The following is a 21474-nucleotide window of genomic DNA, read 5'->3' on the forward strand; positions in this document are numbered from 1 at the left end:
TGTGAAAAATGTAACTCATTGTTTCTAGTTCAGATTTTGGTAGATGGGAAGAACTATTCAAAAAAATAGTCTAGTGGCAAAACCAGGTAGTTATTTAAAGTATAATTGGCTACATCCCCATATGTTCCTTTTGTGCTATATGGTTTTAAGCACATTGCTACCTGAAACCTGAAGAAATTCATTTTAATTTGGTCCTCAAGCTTTGTACAAACTTGTATGCAAATGTATAGACTCTGATTAAAATTTTTTATTTCTTCCTTCTGAGATCCTATAAAACTAAAAATTAGTAAATCAGACTCAGACTTTTGATATCTGATTTGATCTAACAAAATACACATCATACAGATAAAAATGAAGTATTGAAAGGAGAATTGATTTGTTTAAACTAATAAAATGACTTAATGGAAGACCAAAAGTTATATAGGAACTTTGGGTTTCATAGTTCCTTTGAAAGAACTCATGTTAATAAAATTCAAAAGGCTCTTCAACAGAGAAAATTTTAGAAATATTAAAGCTCTTGAGATGGAGGAAACAACAAAGCCTATTATAGGAAAAGTAGCTTCGACTCATTTACAAAATGATGTTTTGGTTATCTACAGTTATCCTAACCTTGATAGAAAGAAATGATAATCAATTGAAAAAACAGATCTGCTAGAAGAAAAAAGTTATTTGATCTGATTATATAAATTCAAAACATTTGTCCTTAACCCTGCACTGTAATAATTAATAGCAATTGTTTGAAAGAATTAATGCAGCTTTCAAATATGGAGCAATATAGACTGGAAATCTTGGCTTATAATCTAACAAAGAAATAAAAGGGTCATTATTGAAATATTATTATCAGGAAATCGGGAATTATCAGCAATATAAGGGAAAATAGTTTCTTAATAAACTATATTATATCAAAATCCATCAGGCTAAATAAAACAAATATCTTTCTTTTGTAGGAAATAAAAATGAAACACTTACTTAAATGGTGTAAATAAAAATGGCAGTGTGATTTCCTTTTTCTGAGTCATTTTTATCTGAAAATCAAATATTTAAAAATTATCAGGACATATTAAATGAGAAATACATTTCATCACTTTTATTTTTAAGGATAAAAGGGGATATAAAAAAGTTCTTTAAAGTTTAAGTACTTCAGAAATTGACAGTAAATCTACAAGCAGTCATTAAATATCTATAATGCACCTTCTCCCAAACAAGGCCAACCTCTATTATCCTTATATACTGCCTTTTCCTCTGGAAAATTGGCCCATAATCATTCTTCTCCTTATGCATCCTCCCCACTCCCAATCTTCATTCTCTCCCTAGCTTTGGGGTCATTCTCTCTTAGTTACAAATATGGCCAGATCTCTCCATGCTTAAAAAAGCCTCACTTGACTCTTCATCTCCTTAAGCTGTTATTGGGTATCCTCTCTCTTTCGTATCCAAACTCTTAGAAAAACTGCATACTCCCACTGTCTCCACATCCTCTGCACTCCCTTTTCAAGCTAAATTTTGGTCTGAGAATATGAAAAGAAAACTAAACTTATTTGGAGATTTTGCAATTGTTAAGATCTTACCCAGTGGTCCTTAAGATAATATCACACTAAAAATAATCGTTGAGCTGTATCCTTACTTGCTTAAGATAAAAATATTGTATTCTTATTTATAATTTTGAATGTAGATGAAAAACTAAAGACAACTACTTAGATTGTTCTTAAAGTATAAAAATGTATTACATCTGAAACTCAGAGCTCTTTCTGACTTGTCACCGGGTGGGTTTAAGAGACCACTTTTCTTGAAATTATATGATTTAATAAACTTTTGATTTTAATAGAACTGAACCTAAATACAAAAGTATTTAAACAATGCATTCTACTTTCCCTTTTGGTACGTAAACTCTTGAGGGGCATAATTGTTTCATTTTTGTATTTGTAGTCCCATCATCTAGCTTATTGCCTGGTATGTAATGTGTATTTCATGAATGCCTGATGATTTATTGATTTACACAGAAAATAGTTGCTGGAGTAGAAACGAGTAGTGTGAGAAATGACTACTCCATCTTTATGGAATACATAAGAAATTTGGGCACAGTCTAACAAGTACTCTAAATGTTAGGCAAACCAATTTCTAAGGTTAGAAAATAGGATAGGAAAAGTCTTTTGGACTGAAATCCTAAAGAGATAGTCAGTACAGGAGGAATAGGAAGTTTCTGAGAAAGGATATATAAGAATGAAATTCTGTTGCCCTGGTCAGATTATAATTGCAGCACATGGTATTACAGATAGAGAACTTGCCTCCACAGCCAAGAAAACCTAAGTTCAAGTTTCACTTCCAAAATTAATAACTTTATGACTTCAGGGAAGGTTAAATAACCTTTCAATGGTTTAGGCAACACTATAAGACTATAAATCAAAAGTAAATGTCAAAGTCTTACTTGTATTTTGCTAGATGTGCTAGTTGTCCCTTTTCATATGTTACTTACCTTAAACTGTTCAAGAATCTGTATTGCATTTGTGAGCATGCTTGTTGCTTTGAAAAGATCACTACTGTTAAGATAATCCAAAGGCAGGATTCCCTAGAGACATTAAAGATTAGACATTAATTAGCTTCAGATTATTCACATTAAAAGAGATTCATGAGGTAAGCAATAGAATGAAGAAAAAATTACAATGAGTATAACAAATAAAAAAGGAATACCTGGTTCAACCAAGTAACTTGCTTTTTCTCTAATTATTCCTATAAATGAAAGTTATGTGTAACCAAAGCAAAGTATCATCATCTTCATTAGTGTTAATACATGAATTAAAAATACACAGTTCTTGCCCTGAGGAAGCTTATAACATGAAACAGGTAATTCAATTGCATACAGGAGAAAGGAAAGAACTTCATACCACCAAAAAGTAAAATGAAGAACAAGAGGTAGATATGGAATAAGAGGAAATGGGATGGAATCTGGGCTCTGCTACTTACTATCTTCATGATCTTGGAAAAAGAATTTTAAAACTCTCTATCTTCTCATTTGTAAAAATGAAAGGACTCTATCAGATGCCCTCTGAGAGTCCTTCCAGTTACATCTCAGGTATAATATTTAATGTATGATAAGCATTACGGCAACTGTCTGCGTGCACACACACAAAAATACTAACATCTGAATATCACATGGTAAATGAGAATGTAAACTTGAACAAGAGTATTACCACCTCAATTTCAGGAGGAAAAAAACTGTGGAAATATTTTAAAGATTTTTTTTAATGACTGAAAGGATAGATTACGATCTGGACTTGTCTATGCTTCAGGCATGAAAAAAGTTATCATATGGATCAACAGAGTAAGGTTCATTTTTACTTCAGTAGTCTAGAAGAGGGGGGAGGGAGAAAAGAAAGGGAATAAACATTTATAAACTGCTTTACTAAGTGCCAAGTACTATGCTAAGCACTTTTTACAAAAATTATCTGATTATATGATCAGATTATATGAATAATTGTGAGGTAGGTGCAGTTATTATTCTCATTTTACAGTTGAGGAAACTCAAACAAACAGAGTTTAAGTGTTTTGCCCCGGGTTACACAGCTAATAAGTGACTGAGGTTTATCTGAAGTCAATTCTTCCTGATTCCAGGCCCAGTGCTCTATCCACTGAACCACCTAGCTGTTTCAAACATAGTAAGAGCCAAGAATAGTTTTATAATCCAGTACAACCTGGAGAAGGTCCAGAGTAAAGAAATTTAGCTCAGTTATAGAGGGCAATAAATGTTTAAAAGACAGGGAAGAAGGCACTAAGGCAGCTGGGGAAAATACCTGGTTGCAGGAGTCCAGACCAACTACAAGTAAAATAACAATAAACAGGGTGACAGGAAGAAGAGTATAATAGTTCATATAAGGGATAAGGAGATTCTCATCAACATTTGGAAATATAAGGTAAATAAAAGCAGCAGTATTTAATAGTGAACCAAGTATCAGAAATCAGTGATAAAAGTGAAAGATATTTCCATGATTGCATGAGAGAGGAATATAATGGCAACAGAAATCAATACAGTAAAGAATCTGGAGAGGATAGAGTAAAGAGGGGAAATCAGCTGAAGTCCTATCTTCCCTTCCTTTCTCTCCTACTAATGGGAGGAATTTAAGTGTAATAGTTAAAGATATGTGTCAATCACAATCACAGTAGAAGTTGCTTTCCTATAAGTACAATTAACAACTTTGCACAATGGCCTAGGTATAAAAGTTTTGCAACTCTGTACAAGAAAGTATGTGAAAATGTAGCAATTGAAAACTGTATGAATTATTAAAGAAATAGGAAGGAAATCCAGTGAATACAGTGACTTGAAGTCCAAAGTTCCAAAGAATAGCAATATAGTTTGTGAAGCAATAATAGCAAGAAGAATGAGTGAATGAAAGAATTTAGCATTAAGATGACTACAAAAGTTTATTTGTAAATAATGAAGCTATTATAAAAAGAATAGTAGCATATAGTTTCTTCCCTTCACTATAAATAGAAAAATGAAACAGGTTTTAAGTACAACTGAAAGACTTAATATTAGGTGCAAATGAAAAAAAAAATTACAGAGCCTTTAAATATCTGATTCTTCTTTTTCTAGATTTAAAAAGAGAGAGAGAAGTCATTTCTGATGTATCTAGCATGGTTCAAGAGTACTCCTACTTTGGGGCTGAACTGGGTACTTCAGGGTGACTATTCTGACATTATAATTCTACAATATGATGGAATTTTTATATACTGTGGCAGCAGTCCTATTTCCATCCAGGACAAAGCTCTCATTTCTCATGTAACATTGCATATAATAAATAGACATGAGAATTTATTAAGAACCACAAAGTCATGAAGCTTTTACTAGTATTCAACTTTTTAGATGAAGACTCAGTGCTTCTTATTTAAATCACTTTCTACAAATATCTGTGGTCCTATTCTTAGACTAAGTTCTAAAAAACATGGAGAAAAAACATGCTCATATGTGATGGTTTCCCACAATGGAATTCTCCTTCTTTTATTATTTACTTATCTATCTATCTATCCCATTCTCCTTTAACCATATAAAGAATATGGCCAATATTAGAGCATGTAAACTTTTTTTTAAAAAAAATGCTACAAATATGAGGAAAAAATTACAAAACTGACCTCACATAATGGTTGTGAGACATGTAAAAAACAAATTGGGGGAAACAGCATAATGTAATCTGACTGGAATTATAATATACAGCAATCAAATGCATCCTGAATGAAGCAAATCCAGGCCTACTGGGTTCAAATCCTGGCTCTTGTACCTATTACTATTATTAGTGTGATCTTAAGCAAATTATTTGGCCTCCATTTCCTCATCTGTAAAATGATGGAATTGGTTGGCTCAAGTGATCTCTCAGTTCTCTTCAGACTCTAAACTTGTGATTTTAAGATTCCAAAAATCTAGAACCTTATGCATGGACATTTAAGCCTAATCTGTAAACAGATTAATAACTTTTTTGTAGATTATTTTAATTGTTTATACTTGTCTTTCAGCCACCAATTAGAATTATTTTTATCATGGAATGTCAGTAGTGAAAGAAGAAGAGATAAAAAAAAGAGTGAAAAATGGTTAGTGGATATGGTTAGAAATAAATGATTAAAATGATCAAAAGGAGGATTGTTAATAGAGTTCAATCACTATTATCAGAACCCACATCAATATTAAGAATGATAATTACAAGTTGGCTGAATAACAAAACTTTCAACAAAATGTAAACTATGTTTGTATTTTGTTTTTTTCTTAGAACCTAAGAAGTGCCAAATATAAATCACAGCAATGATTTAGTCAGTCCAGAATTGAGAGAGAATTCTGTATGTTCATCAGAAGAGTGTAGAGGCATTCAAACTTTTTTCAAAAGTAAGATTTTAAAAACCTATAGAAATCATGTTCTGGTTTGTTATTATAAACTCTTATTTTCTATAAATTATTTAGGGCATTTGAAGGAAGCAAGTCAAAAGTAAATCAAAGAAATCAGAATCACTGACTCTTGAGATCTGCAAATGACTTTCAAAAAAAAGTCATCAGACCCCAAACTGTACCTGTATAAAACACGTCCAATCAGCAGACATCTGGTCTTTGACTGAAGAATCATACTTACACAAAACCCATCATTTCTAAAGGTAGTAATCCATTGTCAGATGATTCTAATTCTTAAGACTTTCTTTAAATCAAGGTTAAATCTGACTTTTTGTAACTTCTGTCCACAGTTCCTACTTTTTTTCCTTTATGGTCAAACAAAACATATCTAATCTCTCTTCCATAAAATAGCCTTTCAAATGACTGAATATAGGTATCACGTCTACTTTGCTTACTCTTCTGCAGATTAAATTTGTTTAATTCCTTCAACCATTCAGGATACTATATGATCAGGAGGTACATCCTGATTTCTCTCTTCTGACAGTCCACTTGAGCTTGCAGTTCATTAAAACCCAAATAATGTGTCTTAATTTCTCTTCCATAGGACAGTCCTTCAAATATTTAAATGTATGTATACTATGGAAATTAAATATCCTCAGTTATTTCAACTCATACTCATACAGAATGATGTGGAAGACAGCCTTGGTTGTAGCTTACTTTGGATCCTATGCAGAGATGTGAATAGACAAAAGTTGGTCTGAAATGATCTTTAAGGAACTTCACTGATATGCAGTGGAAAAGAAATGTGATGTAATCTTGGGCTATCCTAAAGAAGGATAGTATCTAAGAATTGGAAACTGATTTTGATTAGATATGATCAGTAAAAGAAATAAAAAGTATTTAGCCCAGGAATAGAGGGAAAACATGAAAGCTATGTTTGGATTTTTGTTAAGATTCATTTCTTTTAAATTCCCATCATGAGAATTTGGAATAATAAGAGAAAACTGCAGAGATACAAATTTAGGCTTACTATTTGGAAAAACTCTCTATAAATTATAGCAATCAGAAAATAGAATTGGGTATCTTGAGAGGCTGGAATTTCCTCTTACTATAGGTGTTCAAGCATCATCTCATAGAAGAGAGATTTGTTTAGGCGGGCTTGGTCTTAAGAGACCTCTGAGTTCCTTTCCAAGACTGAGACTTTCAGGAAAGTGTTTGTACTTACCTTATGACACTGTCAGTAGGAAATTCATAGAAATATTGGTGAATAAGTGTGAAAATAGCTTAGTGTATATACATGATTAAGGAAAAGGTCAACATTTGGGAGAAAGCTAGTAAAAGAGAATAATAAAGGATTAGCCTGACTCAGAAGGAAGAAGTAAAAAATTAGAGAAAATGAATACGCCATGGTCTGAAGTTTTAATTTAAAATCAAAATACTCATTTATTTTATTTTTAAAAATCAATTCTATACTTGAAGGCTAAGGTTACTTCTAATTTACAATGTGAAATCACCATGGAATAATAATATGGTCATATGTCATTAACTAGGTGAGATATATATTTTAAATGAAGAAGTTTTCAAAAATTTCAATATAAATTTAGAGTTGGTTTATTCTTTAAAAACTAGCATATGTTGCTGGATTATGCATTTCATTACTTCAGGATAAAATGCCTCATGTACATGATGTTAATTTACATTCTTGACTGAAAAGGAGTGATATCATTTTAAAAGATATCTGGTTTAGTACTCTTAGTATTGCAGATAATAATTTTAAAATAACACACATTTATGAAATACCTGAGATACTAGTGTTCCAATATTTACCAAAGATAATTATGAACTATTCATCCTATACATAAATTTAAAGAAATAAATGCAACTCAGTGTAAATTTTACTATGCGTTAATTTATTTTAAAGCTAAAATTGAGAGATGATAAAACTAAATTACTTACCACAGAATTAAGGGGAAAAGGAACTCCAATGAGGGAAGCCATCAATGGTGCTATGTCAGCCTAAAAATATAAAATATGCAGAAGTTAGGCTGTAACAAAAATATTATCAAAGTTAAAAAATTTTATGTATTAACTCTATTACAAAGAGGAATTGTGATGTACTGGATGGAAAATGTTGATCTGGATTGAGGAAGACCTGCAAGTTGGGTTTCTGAAACATACTGATTATATGGGCTTCAGTGTGTCCCTTAAGGACTCAGGCTCTCAGGCACCAATGCAAGTCTTTGAGATTAATCTACAAATGAGTGATTAGAGGGAACTTTTCTTCCACCCGAAGCCAAAAATGAAAACAAACAAACAAAAAAAAAACCCTCCATATTCATATCCCACAAAGCTACACTACACAATTCAATTTGCTAGTACTCTGATTAAGATCTCATGAAAGTGAAAGCCACATGAAATAAGAGCCTCATCAAATTGCTAATTAGCTGAAAGTCAATGTTGTATTCTACAATGATTTCCTTTGTGACATATGGAGCAAGAGCCTGAGCACCTCCATATTCAGACGGCAGATAATTATGTAGAAATACATGTATTTGAGTAACACATATAACTCAGTAGTGTATTTATTTAACTCCCTATTATGATAAATGGCTAATATATTTTACTCAAAAAGGATAGAAGTATTTTTCAACCTACTATATTGAAATAGTAGGATGCCCTGTTTAGTCTCCATCCTTCTTTTCAAATTATCCACACCGAAACTGAGCACTAGAAAAGGGCAATTCACTTTCTGAAATCAGTGAAGGAAATAAATGTTGAATATGCCTCATTAGGGATGACATAAATATGAATTACTCAAATAACTCAGAAAGTTTAAAACAAGTCTCCAGAAGTACTACTTTGAGACTCCATTATATCTTAGGAATGTCCATAGTTTTGTATTTAATAAATGTTTTATAGATAAAAAAAAACAAAAACCTGCCAACTCTTGTGTTATACCTCCACTGCCTCAAGCAACTTTCTCTTCACTCAAACATTCATTCCCTCAGAATCACATCAACCCTTGTCTGTACTATTCTAATAGCCAATTTTCCTGCTTCCATCTTTATTTTTTCTTCTAAATTATACTTGATATAGCTGGCAAAATAATTTTCCTAAGGCACATGAATGATATATCAGTTCTTACTTCAGAACTCTTTAGTAACTCTATTGCCTCTAGGATTAAAAAAAAATAATAAACTCCTCAATCAGGCTTTTGAATTCCTCTATACTGATTTCAACATTATATCTAATATAAATTTAAGAGCCTTATATTTCATTTTACACTCATAAAAATACTTTAATCCTAAACAAACTAAACTACTAGGTTTTTCCCAACAGGTCATTCTACCTCACCATTCTGTTCCTTTGCACAGACTATACCCAATACCTAGAATAATCACTCTTTTATTCTCTATGTCAAAAGCTTTATTTTTATGAAAGATTCAGCTTAGGTTGAGAATTAAGAAATGAAAGAGGACCAAGGTTTACAGATTACTTAGAATCTTTTGACTATTATGTTACAAACACTTTCTTTAAGAAAACAGTGAGAAGGATTTGGATCTATAAACACTAAATAGCATCATTAAAAAGAATATATCTCAACATACAGGAAATAAAGTAAGATCCATTTAAAGATTGGCTGTTTTGGTATATACATAACACAAAGAAGCTATAGAAAAAGTCAAAATCAACTACAAACAAAAAACAAATAAGATAATGTTTTTCATTAAAATAACTATGATAAAATAAAAATAGTGATGATGAAGAAGTAGAAAAAAGAAATCAGCAGATATTTATTATTTCCTATCCAAGTTTAATTGATGAAAAATAATGGAAAGACCAAAAGCCTAGAAATTACTTTAGCCAGCAAACACTTGATTTTTTTGCCAAGTGGAAATACATGGAAACTTTGGTCAACACTAATTGAGTATGAGTTCATTTGCAAATGTTATGAAGAATGTCAGTGGAAGATTTAGTAGTGTAAATCATACACATGATTGACTAAAAGGCAAGGGAGAACAAAAAACCCACTAGTACTTATTTTTTGCTGATTATAAAAAAGCATAATTCAAATAGAAGACAGTACAGTGGTGAAGGCTCTCCTCCAAATGGTCTTCACATATGTGAAAATATGACCTCCAAATGATATCTTTCATAAACATTAGGAGAATGTTCAAGATTCCTTGATAAAATCCACAGGATAATTTTATTCAATGATCATCTGAATATAAATATCAGTCAAAATCTTATAAAAAAGGGAAATGTTATGTTAGTGCTTTCCCTATGAAATTATCTCAATTTATCCTATACAGATCTTTTTGTATATAGCTGTTTATGTTGTTTTTTTTATTAGATTATAAGGTCTTGGAAAGCAAGTAATATTTTTACATTTTTTTGTATCTCCAGTATTAATCAAAGTACCTAACACATAGCAGGTACTTAATAAAAACTTGCAGAAACTTAACATCTCTCTTCAATATTTGAAGGCTGAGCTGTTGTGTGAACCAGGAATAGATGTTTCATTTCACCACAAAGGGCAAAACTAGGAAGAAAGGATGGAAACTACAGAGAAGTAGATTTAGGCACAGTGTAAGGAAAAACTTCCTAAAAATCAAAACTTTCCCAAAACACAGTGGGCTTCCTCAGAAGGTTGGATGAGTACTTGGTAGTGCTTGATGACAGCTTTCTCTGTCAGGTATTTGATGGGATAAAAATGGCCTCAGCAGTAACCTCCAATTCTAAGATTTTCTATGTTAAAATAGAAAAGGAATTGTATATGTCCCTTTATAGGTTTCTTTTATAGGTACTACTGTGCTGACTATACCAAGAATACTCTGGAGCAGAGCTTCTTAAACTTTTTCCATTTGTGACCCTTTATGCTCATCCTGGGAATCTGACAAGCGTTATATGAAATTAAAATATGTTGATGTGTTATACTTTGCTCCATTTGTTGGGATACATATATATATATATATATATATATATATATATGAATGATTGTAGATTTTCCAAAGGTTCAAAATATTCATTCTTATAGTTATGGTATCTGATTGTGAGTCATGAACAATAAAATTTCCAAAGAATTACAATTATGGAAAAATGAAATAGAATGAAGAGAGAAATGATGGTGGGCATGAGTGGATGATAGCAAATTACAAACAATGACCTGCATGAAAAGAAATAATATAATAAATGTCATGTAGCTATTAAACCCTTTTCTGAAAATAAATATAAAAAGTAAAAGAAAAACAAATAATTATAACTTAATAACAAGTATCAGAGTTTATAAATATAACAATATTTTTACTGCTCAGAGCAATTCTTTTGAGGCATATATAAAGTATGATCCATATTTTTAATTAGAAAAATCTTTGAGGAAAAGGAATCTAAGATCTAATTTAAGATCTGACTGGACTGTTTTCTGTACTATACTAAGTCCCCAAATTCCAAAGTCAAAATACAAAGCAAAAGTGTGCTCTCAAAAGGCAACATGAAAAAACTAATTAATCTATCAGATCACTTTCTCCTCTGGCAAGCAAGTGAAGTTAATACTGAAATTCCTCCCACTTTCCACAAATATGACATGTTATCAAATATCAGTCCTACACCTAATTTTATCAGCTATAAAAAGACAACATCTATCTTCATTTTCAAAATATATGCAGAAATTTAGTGACTAACACTGTACAGACCTGAAGAAGATATAAAACTATCTTTCTTAGTTTTTTCATCCTTAAAGTGGGGAAAATAATATTTGTGTTAACAAAATATTGTTAATTGTGTTAATAAAATATTGTTAAAGATAATTATATAGAGATACAAGTGTCTAAAACGGTTGTTCTTAGTAAAATACTTTGTCAACTGCAAAGGCAGATATAAATGTGACAGATTATCATTTTTGTTCAAAAGAGGAATAAAAAAATCCAATAGACAAAGCTAATTTTTTTAAAGATTAAAATGACAGCCATCCTTAGTGCATATAATCAGAAAAGTCAAGGAGAGGTTTTGATGGTACAACACATAACTTATTAAGTGTAATCTTGGTTGGCCAAAAAGTAAAACAAAATGTAGTCATAAATTATCTCCAATCTCTGAATGGGGATTGAAGCACAGTATTTTCACCTTTTTGTTTGTTTGTCTTCTTTCTCATACAACACAGCAAATATGAAAATACATTTATAAGAATGACATACATTTTAGCTATATCAGATTACTTGCTGTCTTGAGGAGGGGGTAAGAGAAAGATGGAGAAAAAATTGGGAACATAAAAGTAAATGTTGAAAGCTACCTGTACATATATTTGAAAAAGTAAAATACTTTTGAAATAAAATTTTAAAACCTAAAAAATATAAATAAATAAAATAAAGTATCTCCAGCTTCATTTCAAAGTATGGCCATGATGGTAATAACAATAGTAACAAGAAACCTATCAGTTCCAACATGATTGTTTTTCTTTTTCTGAAGAAAATATTGAATCAAAAACAGTAACTTACTTAGTTTCCCATCTGACCAATTACATTCATAAAGCAAGAGGATTTAAAGGAGCAATCAACAGCCAAAGAATAAAGCAAATCTAAATTGTTCATGTAGGATTAAAAACTATAACAGATCATTTAAGTGAGCTGTTCAGCCACAGCAAGACAATACATATAATAAATATAAGTATATTTGGATATTATTATGTAATATTTATATGTAAGTATACTGTAGATATGTATATCATATGTAAGTATATTAGTATGTAATATTTGGATTTACATAATATTTTCCCTATTATTCAAGTGTGATTCAAGGTGAGATTTTGCTATTAAGTATATAGGAAAAAGTTTTATTATAGAGAAAGAAATCTATTTTGACAAAAAATATAGACCCGTCACATCTGCATTAAATATTTCATTAACTTCTATGGCAATTTCACTCACCGTTTAAGACAAAAAAAGAAGAGCCATTTTTTATCACTCAACTTCTTAGAATTCATCTACATTTATATTCTATAAAAAGTTGAAAAGGAAGAAATTAATGATTACTTGATATACATTTGATACCTGATTTACATCTCGCCTCGTCCAGTTCTCCAGCTGCCATTCTGAAAGACACAACAGAATAAAAAAACAGGAACATATTAAAAGAATAATATATTTGATTTCCAATGAGTTATCAGTATTTAATAGAAAGGAACAACTAGGTGGCATAGTGATTACAGTGCTGGGCCTGGAACAAAGAAAGATTCTTCTTTCTGAGTTCTAAGCTGGGCTCAAACACACCTACTTGTTGTGTAACACTGGGTAAGTTACTTAACTGTTTTTCTCAATTTTCTCATCTATACAATAAGCTGGAAAAGGAAATGACAAAAAACTTCAATATCTTTTTCAAAGAATACCTCTAATTGGGTTAGATGGAATCAACAAGATTGGAAAATGACTAAAGAAACAAATAGAAAAATTTACTGGAAAACATAGGGCTCATTTTTCTGTTGGTGAATGCAAACTGAATTCCCTTTCCACCACCTCACCTTGTCCTTCTTCTACCAATATTCAGCACTGTGCCCATCTGTTTTCTCTACTCCAAATCTCAAAAGGGAGAGAGAATGAAACTGCTGATTGAATACAAATTCCTACCATCTAACCTCAACTGGATGCTCATTGCTACTAGGTAAATAAGCATTTTATTTAATCAAAAGAAACTTTACAGAGGCAATTCCACATTTCTTTGCACACCATTCCTCTATCTCTTGGCAAATGACTTAGCCTCCTACTATAGACTGAAAGACTGATCATGATCTTTTTTTTAATCAACCTTTCTCCACATTTCAAAACTTTCTTTACCTCTCTGCTTTTATCTCAAAAAATGAGTTGGTCCAGGCTATCTCCACCTCACAGCTCCCTGGATCTTCCCTCCAATCTCCTTCAGAAGGACGCTTCATTCACCTCATCTCATCTTTTAATTTCTTTTGTTTTCTTTCCCTACTCATTCCTTCCAAACAGGTTCAGATTCTTCCTGTCCTTAAAATTTTCCTGTATTCTACAATCTTCCAAACATTGTCCTATATCCATCCCCTCACTTCAAACATTGAATAAATTGCTAGTAATTCTATTTTTAAAATATCTCAACCATACCTTTGTATTCACAATTCTATCATCATCATCTTGGTTCAGGTTCTTATTATCCCTCCCCTGAAACATCATAATATTTTAAGTGGTCTTCCTGTTTGCATTCTCCCATCCTCCTTCCTCACTTCCTCTCTCTTCCCTTGCCCCCCCCCTTTTATCTTTTTGTCTCTGTCTCTCTCTGCCCCCAAAATATATCTATCAAAATCAATCATAGTAATCTTCATCATGCATCCGATGTTACCTTCTTATTTACTTCAAAAAAATAAAAAAAAGGGAGGATCCCAGTTGCCTAGAGGATAAAATAATATGAAATTTGACATTTAAAGTCCTCTAGACTTTACATTTACTAGACATTACATGTACAAGCTACATTTTTGGTGTCATTTCATTTTACTTTTTTTTCATGTTTTATTCTGCAGTTAAACTAGGCTACTAGTTGTTTTCAAAACAGTAAGTGCAAAACTTGTAAACATCTTTGAATTCATCACTTTATTTTGTATTTTATTCCTCTGGGTTCTTGTTATATCCCCTTTAGAAGAATGCAAGTTGTTTGATTGCAGGAATTGTGTGTTCAGTACCAGAAAAGTGCTTCATAAATGTTTGCATAATGAATGAATAAAACAAAGAGAGGTATGTGAAATACAGATATAGGAATCTATTTATGTATACATTTACTATTTTATAAGGCCAGAAATGAAACTGATCTCCTACTAGCAGCTGTTTTTCCATATTTTTTCTCAGAGATTTTCATGGATGTGGTGGTGATTGCTCATTGAGTTTTTATAATGTATACTATTTTCAGATAAATATTTTAATGTGTAAACTAAATAAAAAGGCAAGAATAGAAAAGAGGAAAGTATACCCATAAAAGGGTCATGGGGAAGCAGTAATAGCAACTGCTTACCACCCCCCCCCCCAAAAAAAAATCTTAAGAACTGCTGAATTATTGAATATATGGAAAGAGTACAATGCTAACCTTGACTTTCAAGTCAAGTTCATCATTACATACTACATGCCATATGCCTGATTCTACAGTAGTTTTATTTCTTGCTTAGAGTTGTCTGCAAATAATATATTATATACATAACCAATTATCTCTCCAAATAATTTTCAAGTAGTATTTTACATTATTATTACAGAAAACTTCATTCTTCAGCTTTCACATATCCAAACTTAGATATTCATAATAAAAGTCATCCAAAGAGGTAACTATAATAAAAGAAGTATTTCTAAGTTTAAGAATTAGGTTGTTAGAATGTAATAGGAAATGAGATACAATATCACTTATACTCAGAAATTTCTTTTAAATTTAATAATATCTTCATGAAAAATAACCTTTTTTTCCACTATCTCAAAAATACTGAGTACAGATGATGAAAACTACCCAAAAAATTGAACTCTTTTTGATAATGTGAAGAATACTCAAATTTTGGCAGGTTCATTTAAATATTTCTAGTTTTATAACAAAAATGCATATTTAAGTGATCTGATGAATAAAGAATATTTATTCTCATTTCTACAATATAAAATCCTATTTTACTTATGAAGAAAAACATAATTAAAACTTTCAATAATGAGTCTTTAAAAGTTTAGTGGTTAAAAATTAAAGAAAATGTGCACTAACAGTTAAATACCCTATGACATTAAAAGAGATGGTCACAAAGTCAAGAAAATCTGGGTTCAAATCTCACATTTGATATATACCAGTTGTATGATCCTAGATAACTCAATTTGTATCTCAGTACCTCAGGCAACTTCCTAAGATTAAACGTTGCTATACTATATTTTATAATAATATATATGTTATATATTATTATAAAATATATTATATTATATATATTATTTCCAAGTATATGGGAATTTCCAAATATATAATATATATATTATAAAATATATATAATATATTTTGTCACTATTCAATGCAAAATTGTTTGGGTTTAAACAATGCTCATTACTAGGAAAATTAACTTTAATGTTGTATCATTTGGTTATTAATTTTAATTTGTAATATTGCTTTTTCTGTTTAAAATCTCCACTTCTCAAGTGAGCTAACTCACTTAGAAAAAACATTCCCAGAAACTGGCTGAGGAATGTAGTCACAAACTAGCCCCTCTTAGAATTTCCTCTGCATCTCTCTGTTTATCTCATAAACAAGAGCTAAACAGTTGATTCTTGCTAACCAGTTACCAAGAACCATTCCTATGGCTATGGTCCATTCATTAAAGTTTTGGGCAGGCTGGCTCATGAAGAAAAAGTAAAGCCAGAGAGATCTTGATCTGGATAGATTTTACTTGCCAGGCCTACTGGCCTGCCTACAAATCTCATGCTCAAACCTCATTTCTCAACTGACCTCCTCACCTTGAATAAGAGAGAGGGGCTGAGGACTCTTAGTTCACCTCCTTATTAAGTGTCCATCAATTAGGGTAGTCTTTTTCTTATCAAAGAAGGTCCTAATAATGTGCTGTCAGAAAGATATGGGCATTTAAGGTAGATCAGAGATTCCCTTTTCATCTTTGGTTATTGAAAGAGTCTATAGATCACAAATTTATTGATAATGGCCAGCTTAATTAACAACATATTTTTAATATCTGGAACTTTGTCTCAGAATTTCACATGACATACTACATAAATGAATCCAAGAATAGAAACAATATAAAAGTAATTAATGGAAACAGTTTTTGAACATTTAAATTAAAAATGGGGATACAACTTGAAGGTATAATCCATTAAGCCTAAAATTTGTACTTTCATTTTAAAATCATGCTATTTTAAAATTTATTAAGGATGTATTTTCATACCTTTCAAAAATTCATCATCAAAGAGCTGGGTTGACACCTGCTGGGGATAACGGATTCCAGCTCCCCAAGAGACCAAAGGTGTTAAAGTCTCTGAGGCATGACCAGCACCATGGGATCCTAGAAAGATTAAAAGGCAAAATGTTAATACCCTACAGGGATAACAATTTTTGAGAAAAGCTCACTTTCTTTTCATAAAAATATCAACCAATTTGTCTAAAATTTTCATCTACATTCTTACACTAAAATTATTTCTCCCTCTATCCTCCCAAAAGAAATATCATTCTAGCATAGTGACTGCCATATAGCAAGTCCTTTTTCATTTGTTCATTCATCTTCTTGTCACAGGTGATTCTTGTGATCTAGCATCAAAATTTTATTGAATTAGTTTGCAGAAATAGAATTTTATTGATACCAATCCTTTAGAGAAAGGTGTTATATTCCCTATATCTATACTGGATTTCTTCTCCTATTTTTTCACAGCCTTCTTTATCCTCTTGTGAATATTTTTTTTTCTAACATCTGATAATGAGATAAGGCAGTGGCAGCAGTGTCAAACTTGGCTCTAATGCTAATGGAAAAGTATATTTCCCAGCCCAAAATTTGGGGGGATATGTATGAAACTACTATATCGTAATTCCTTCTTTCTAATCCCCCACAATCCTGAAGGAGTATAACCTTTGGTTACAGAAATAACTTTATAAATGTTTGTAAATTGATGAACTTAGCTGAATTTCCAAAGCAATAGGTTGGAGTCAGACCAGAGGTCACCTTTAATATGCAAAGAAGTGTCTAACCAAAATAATAATGATACATTCTCTGATTTCCCAAAATTTTTTATTACTTCACAAAAAAAAGTTATTTGATTTCCACATTATGTCTGCCAAGCAAGAGACAAGTCACACAGGAAAGATATAAGCCCCTCCCTCTTTCTCTTACAATGTCATTTAACTTGCAGAAACCACAACACAAATACTTGGAGATTAAAGTGAATTCTGAAATATCATCATGGTCTAAATAACCAGACCTTTATAAACTACAGAAAATATTCCTCAACTCCTCTATTTATTGGAAACATTTAGAATTTAAAATGACTAACCCCAATCTGTCATTCCATGATCAGAGGTAATGACAAAGGCTGTTTTCCCATCATTTTCATAAAAATCCTCCAGAAGGGACACTATCTCTTTAACTCCATCATCAACTTTTCTTATATTATCCTTGTATTCCCTGTGAAATAATATAAAAGAATACAATTAAAAGTTATATTAATAAAATCCAAAATTTGTTTAGTTTGGTGTGAAGTTGTCATACTTATAAGTAAATAGTATTTCTTGAAATTCTCATACCTGTATACTTTTTTTAAGTAGAGCTCTAATTTGATCCCTGAAACAGTTGGAATTTTTTTTTGTCTCTTGAAGAACAGAAGAACTACAAAGGAGATTTGGATATAAGCTAATGAAGCTTCCTAATCAATACAAACCTCTTTCTGAACTAGCTTTATTTTCAACAGTGGAGCCTTTTAATTGTAGCTATCTAAAAACTGAATATTCATGATTGGTATTCTTCATCACAAATTGTAATGCTTTTGCTATGCCACCAAATAACCAAAATCATGCAAGAAGACATTCATCCTATTAAAATTAAGTTTTTGTGATTTAATTAATATGTCCATACACATAAACAGGATATGTTCTAGACTAGCAAAATCTGTCATGGATAAAATTAAAAGAAAATGAATTTATTTCATCATTGATATTATTTTAAAGTCATGGTAGAAGTAGATAAATAAATAAAATATGTAAAATAAAGGATAAATTTATAAAATATTTTCTGTTTCAAATCTAAAGATAAAAGGCAATTCAGTCACTATAGTAGTATGAATGAGATACTGAAAAAATCAGAATGGCTTAGAACACTGAATAAGTCATCTATGAAGAATGTAAGAATAGGATATAGAAAAGGATCATATAGAAAGAGAAGGGGAGGGAGAATGGAACTTCAATCTGCCATTGGAAGGAGCACAGACAGGGATAAGACTCAATTATGTTTAAGTCTTCATCTTCTTGCTTTGATTCCAGGATTGACTTCCCTCACCCTCTGAACTCTGGAATTCTACTACACTGATAATTCCCCTTCATCCTATATCTGATGACATCCTCTGACACCAACTATCATCAAACTTTCTGCTGGAGACATATCATCATTTGTTACTTTGCTGCTCCTCACTCCAAAGCTGTTAGTCCTTGCTTCTCATTCTCTTCTCCCATTGACTTGCCCAACTTATAGGACCAAGAGTGGCTGACAAGAGTCTTTTCACCTGACTGGAATTTCTAGACCTTTCTTCTGCCACTATCACTTAGTAACTCTTCTTTAAAAATTCACTTCATCTGTCTCTCTCACCTTTGTTTCTTTGGTTAACTGGTCATTCTCCTTTTTCCAGAATTCCTAAGTACATACTTGGCTATAAGACAAATTGCTGATAAGACAAATAAAGCCTACAGTTCTGCAATCTAACTCCAAACTATTTTTTCCAAGTTTGTTTGACATCGCTTTTTCTCATGAACTCTGGCCAAATTGTACTACTATCTATTCCACAAGTCCTATCCCATTCTCTTTGAATTAATACAACTCATACTCCAGGTTTGTAATGATTCATCTCATGTGCTTTTGTAATCTTTTCTTTAAGGTTCAGATTAGATGACATTTTCTTTGACATGCCTCCTCTGATCTTCTAGCTAAAAGTGTTTTTTCTCCAAATTTAACTTTTCTGTGTATGTGTATGTGTCACAGACTTCTTGGCAATTAGGTGAAGTTTATGGACCTACTGTCAAAATAATGTTTTTAAATGCATAAAATAAAATACATAGGATTACAAAGGAAATAAATTTTATTGGAATACAATTATCAAAATATATTTTTTAAAAGTTTGTGGATACCGGGTTAAGTTTGCTTTTTTTTCTATTTTTAATTTAATTAAAAAACAAGCAAAATAAGACTTTCCATTTATAAATTTGCATACATATTTTACATGCACATATACATATATTTATATAGAGAAATAGAAAAGAAACTTTATAGTAAACTGAAGATCTTCCCTATGTGTAGCTGTCTTTCTTTTTAAGCATATAATAGGTTCAATCTGTAGCTTTTAAAGATGCTCTGCTTATTTGTTCTCTACTCAGCATTAGGGAGGAAAAAAGATATCTCAATGACTTTTTTTCTTTTTTTGGCTACCCTATCCCCATGTTCCTTTCATGTTCCTCCCTTCTTTCTTACTGAAAAAAAAAAAAAACAAAAAAACTAAATAAAGTCCTTTATAGCAAACACAACGTGAACTAAAACAAACTGCCACATTGGCTATGTTCAAAAATGTATGTCTTAGATTCATTACTTTCTCTGTGAAGATAATGGGTAGCATGTTTTATCATACTTTATCATAATTCTCATAGAATTGTAGTGGGTCACTGCATTGAAATATATATTTTTTCCCCTAATGGTATTATTGTAAAAATTTCCCTGTTGGTTCCGCTCAATCCACCCCCTGCATCAGCTTATACAGGTCTTCTAAGGTTCCACTAAAACTGTCCACTTTATCATTTCTAATGGTTCAATAAATATTCGATTACATTCACATACTATATTTTGGCCATTCATCAACAGAAGACATTGCTTTAGTTCCCAGCTATTTGTTACTTTAAAAAGAGCTGTTATAGATCATTTTAAATATTCTTTCTTTGTTCTCTTTGGGGACAGTGCTGGATCCAATGGATATGCAAAGGTTAGTGACTTTTAGGGCAAAGTTCGAAAATATTTTTACAGAAAGGTTATACCAATTCATAGTTCTACCAACAGTGAATTAGTATATTTCCCAGTTTCTCTTTTATTATCATGGCCAATTTAATTAAACCTCAGTATTGCTTTAATTTGCAATTAAATTGCAATTTAAAATTTAAATCATGATTGATAACTTGGATTTCTTCCTTTGAAATCTGACTATTCACATCTTTTTGCTATCAATCTATTGGGGAATGGCTCTTGTTCTTATAAATTTAAATCAGTTCCTTATATATCTTGGATAAGAGATATTTATTAAAGAAACTTACTATAAAGATTGTTTCCCACATTTACCTATTTTCCATTTTATTTGAACTGCATTGATTATATCTATAGAAAATTTAAATTATAAATTTTTATTGAATTATATTGAAATTGACCATATGATCTATAACACCAGTCAAATATTTATGTACTCATGTATTTGGAAGAGGTCTCTATGAGTATTTCTCCAGATATTTGTTCACACAGATCTTGTTTTTCTTTTTTTCTGAGGAGAAGGGAAAGGGAGAAAAAAAATTTTGATAATTGAAAAAAATTTGACCAAAATATCTTTTTTTTTCATACAAAAGAGGTATAAAGTATTATGTGAGATCACTTGCAATTAGGTTTAAAGAGGTTTTGAGGAAATAATTCATGGAATAGGTAGCAATGTAAGGTAAAGTTTAGTGAAAAAGAGGATGGCGATGGGAGTTAAAAGGAAGGAGAGGACTTTTTTAGGAGTATAGAATAGTCATAAATAAAAAAAGTCACTGAAGCAGAACATCACATTACACAAAGTTACAAGCATTTGAGCATTTAAAACAAATGGATTATATGATAACACATATTTCATAATTTCATTTTTTTTCAAAGTAAGAGATTTAGA

The 21474-nt window shown here is 31.2% G+C and overlaps 1 protein-coding gene across 4 annotated transcripts in view; it reads right to left on the reverse strand.

Moving 5' to 3' along the window:
• PIGN (phosphatidylinositol glycan anchor biosynthesis class N) overlaps window positions 1-21474 on the reverse strand; it is a 194825-nt gene that overhangs the window by 111333 nt on the left and 62018 nt on the right. For all 4 annotated transcript variants that reach the window (XR_004230913.1, XM_031946172.1, XM_031946173.1 and 1 more), the window contains 6 exons: window positions 17869-17999; window positions 16773-16889; window positions 12910-12950; window positions 7820-7879; window positions 2471-2563; window positions 970-1025 (listed from right to left, as the gene is read on the reverse strand). Coding sequence is in view for 3 of the 4 variants with exons in the window: in XM_031946172.1 (XP_031802032.1) it covers window positions 970-1025; window positions 2471-2563; window positions 7820-7879; window positions 12910-12950; window positions 16773-16889; window positions 17869-17999 (498 nt within the window). In the remaining variant the exon portion in view is untranslated. The remainder of the gene's footprint in view (window positions 1-969; window positions 1026-2470; window positions 2564-7819; window positions 7880-12909; window positions 12951-16772; window positions 16890-17868; window positions 18000-21474) is intronic.

Source organism: Sarcophilus harrisii, chromosome 1 (assembly GCF_902635505.1).
Source record: "Sarcophilus harrisii chromosome 1, mSarHar1.11, whole genome shotgun sequence".
Lineage (NCBI taxonomy): Eukaryota > Metazoa > Chordata > Mammalia > Dasyuromorphia > Dasyuridae > Sarcophilus > Sarcophilus harrisii.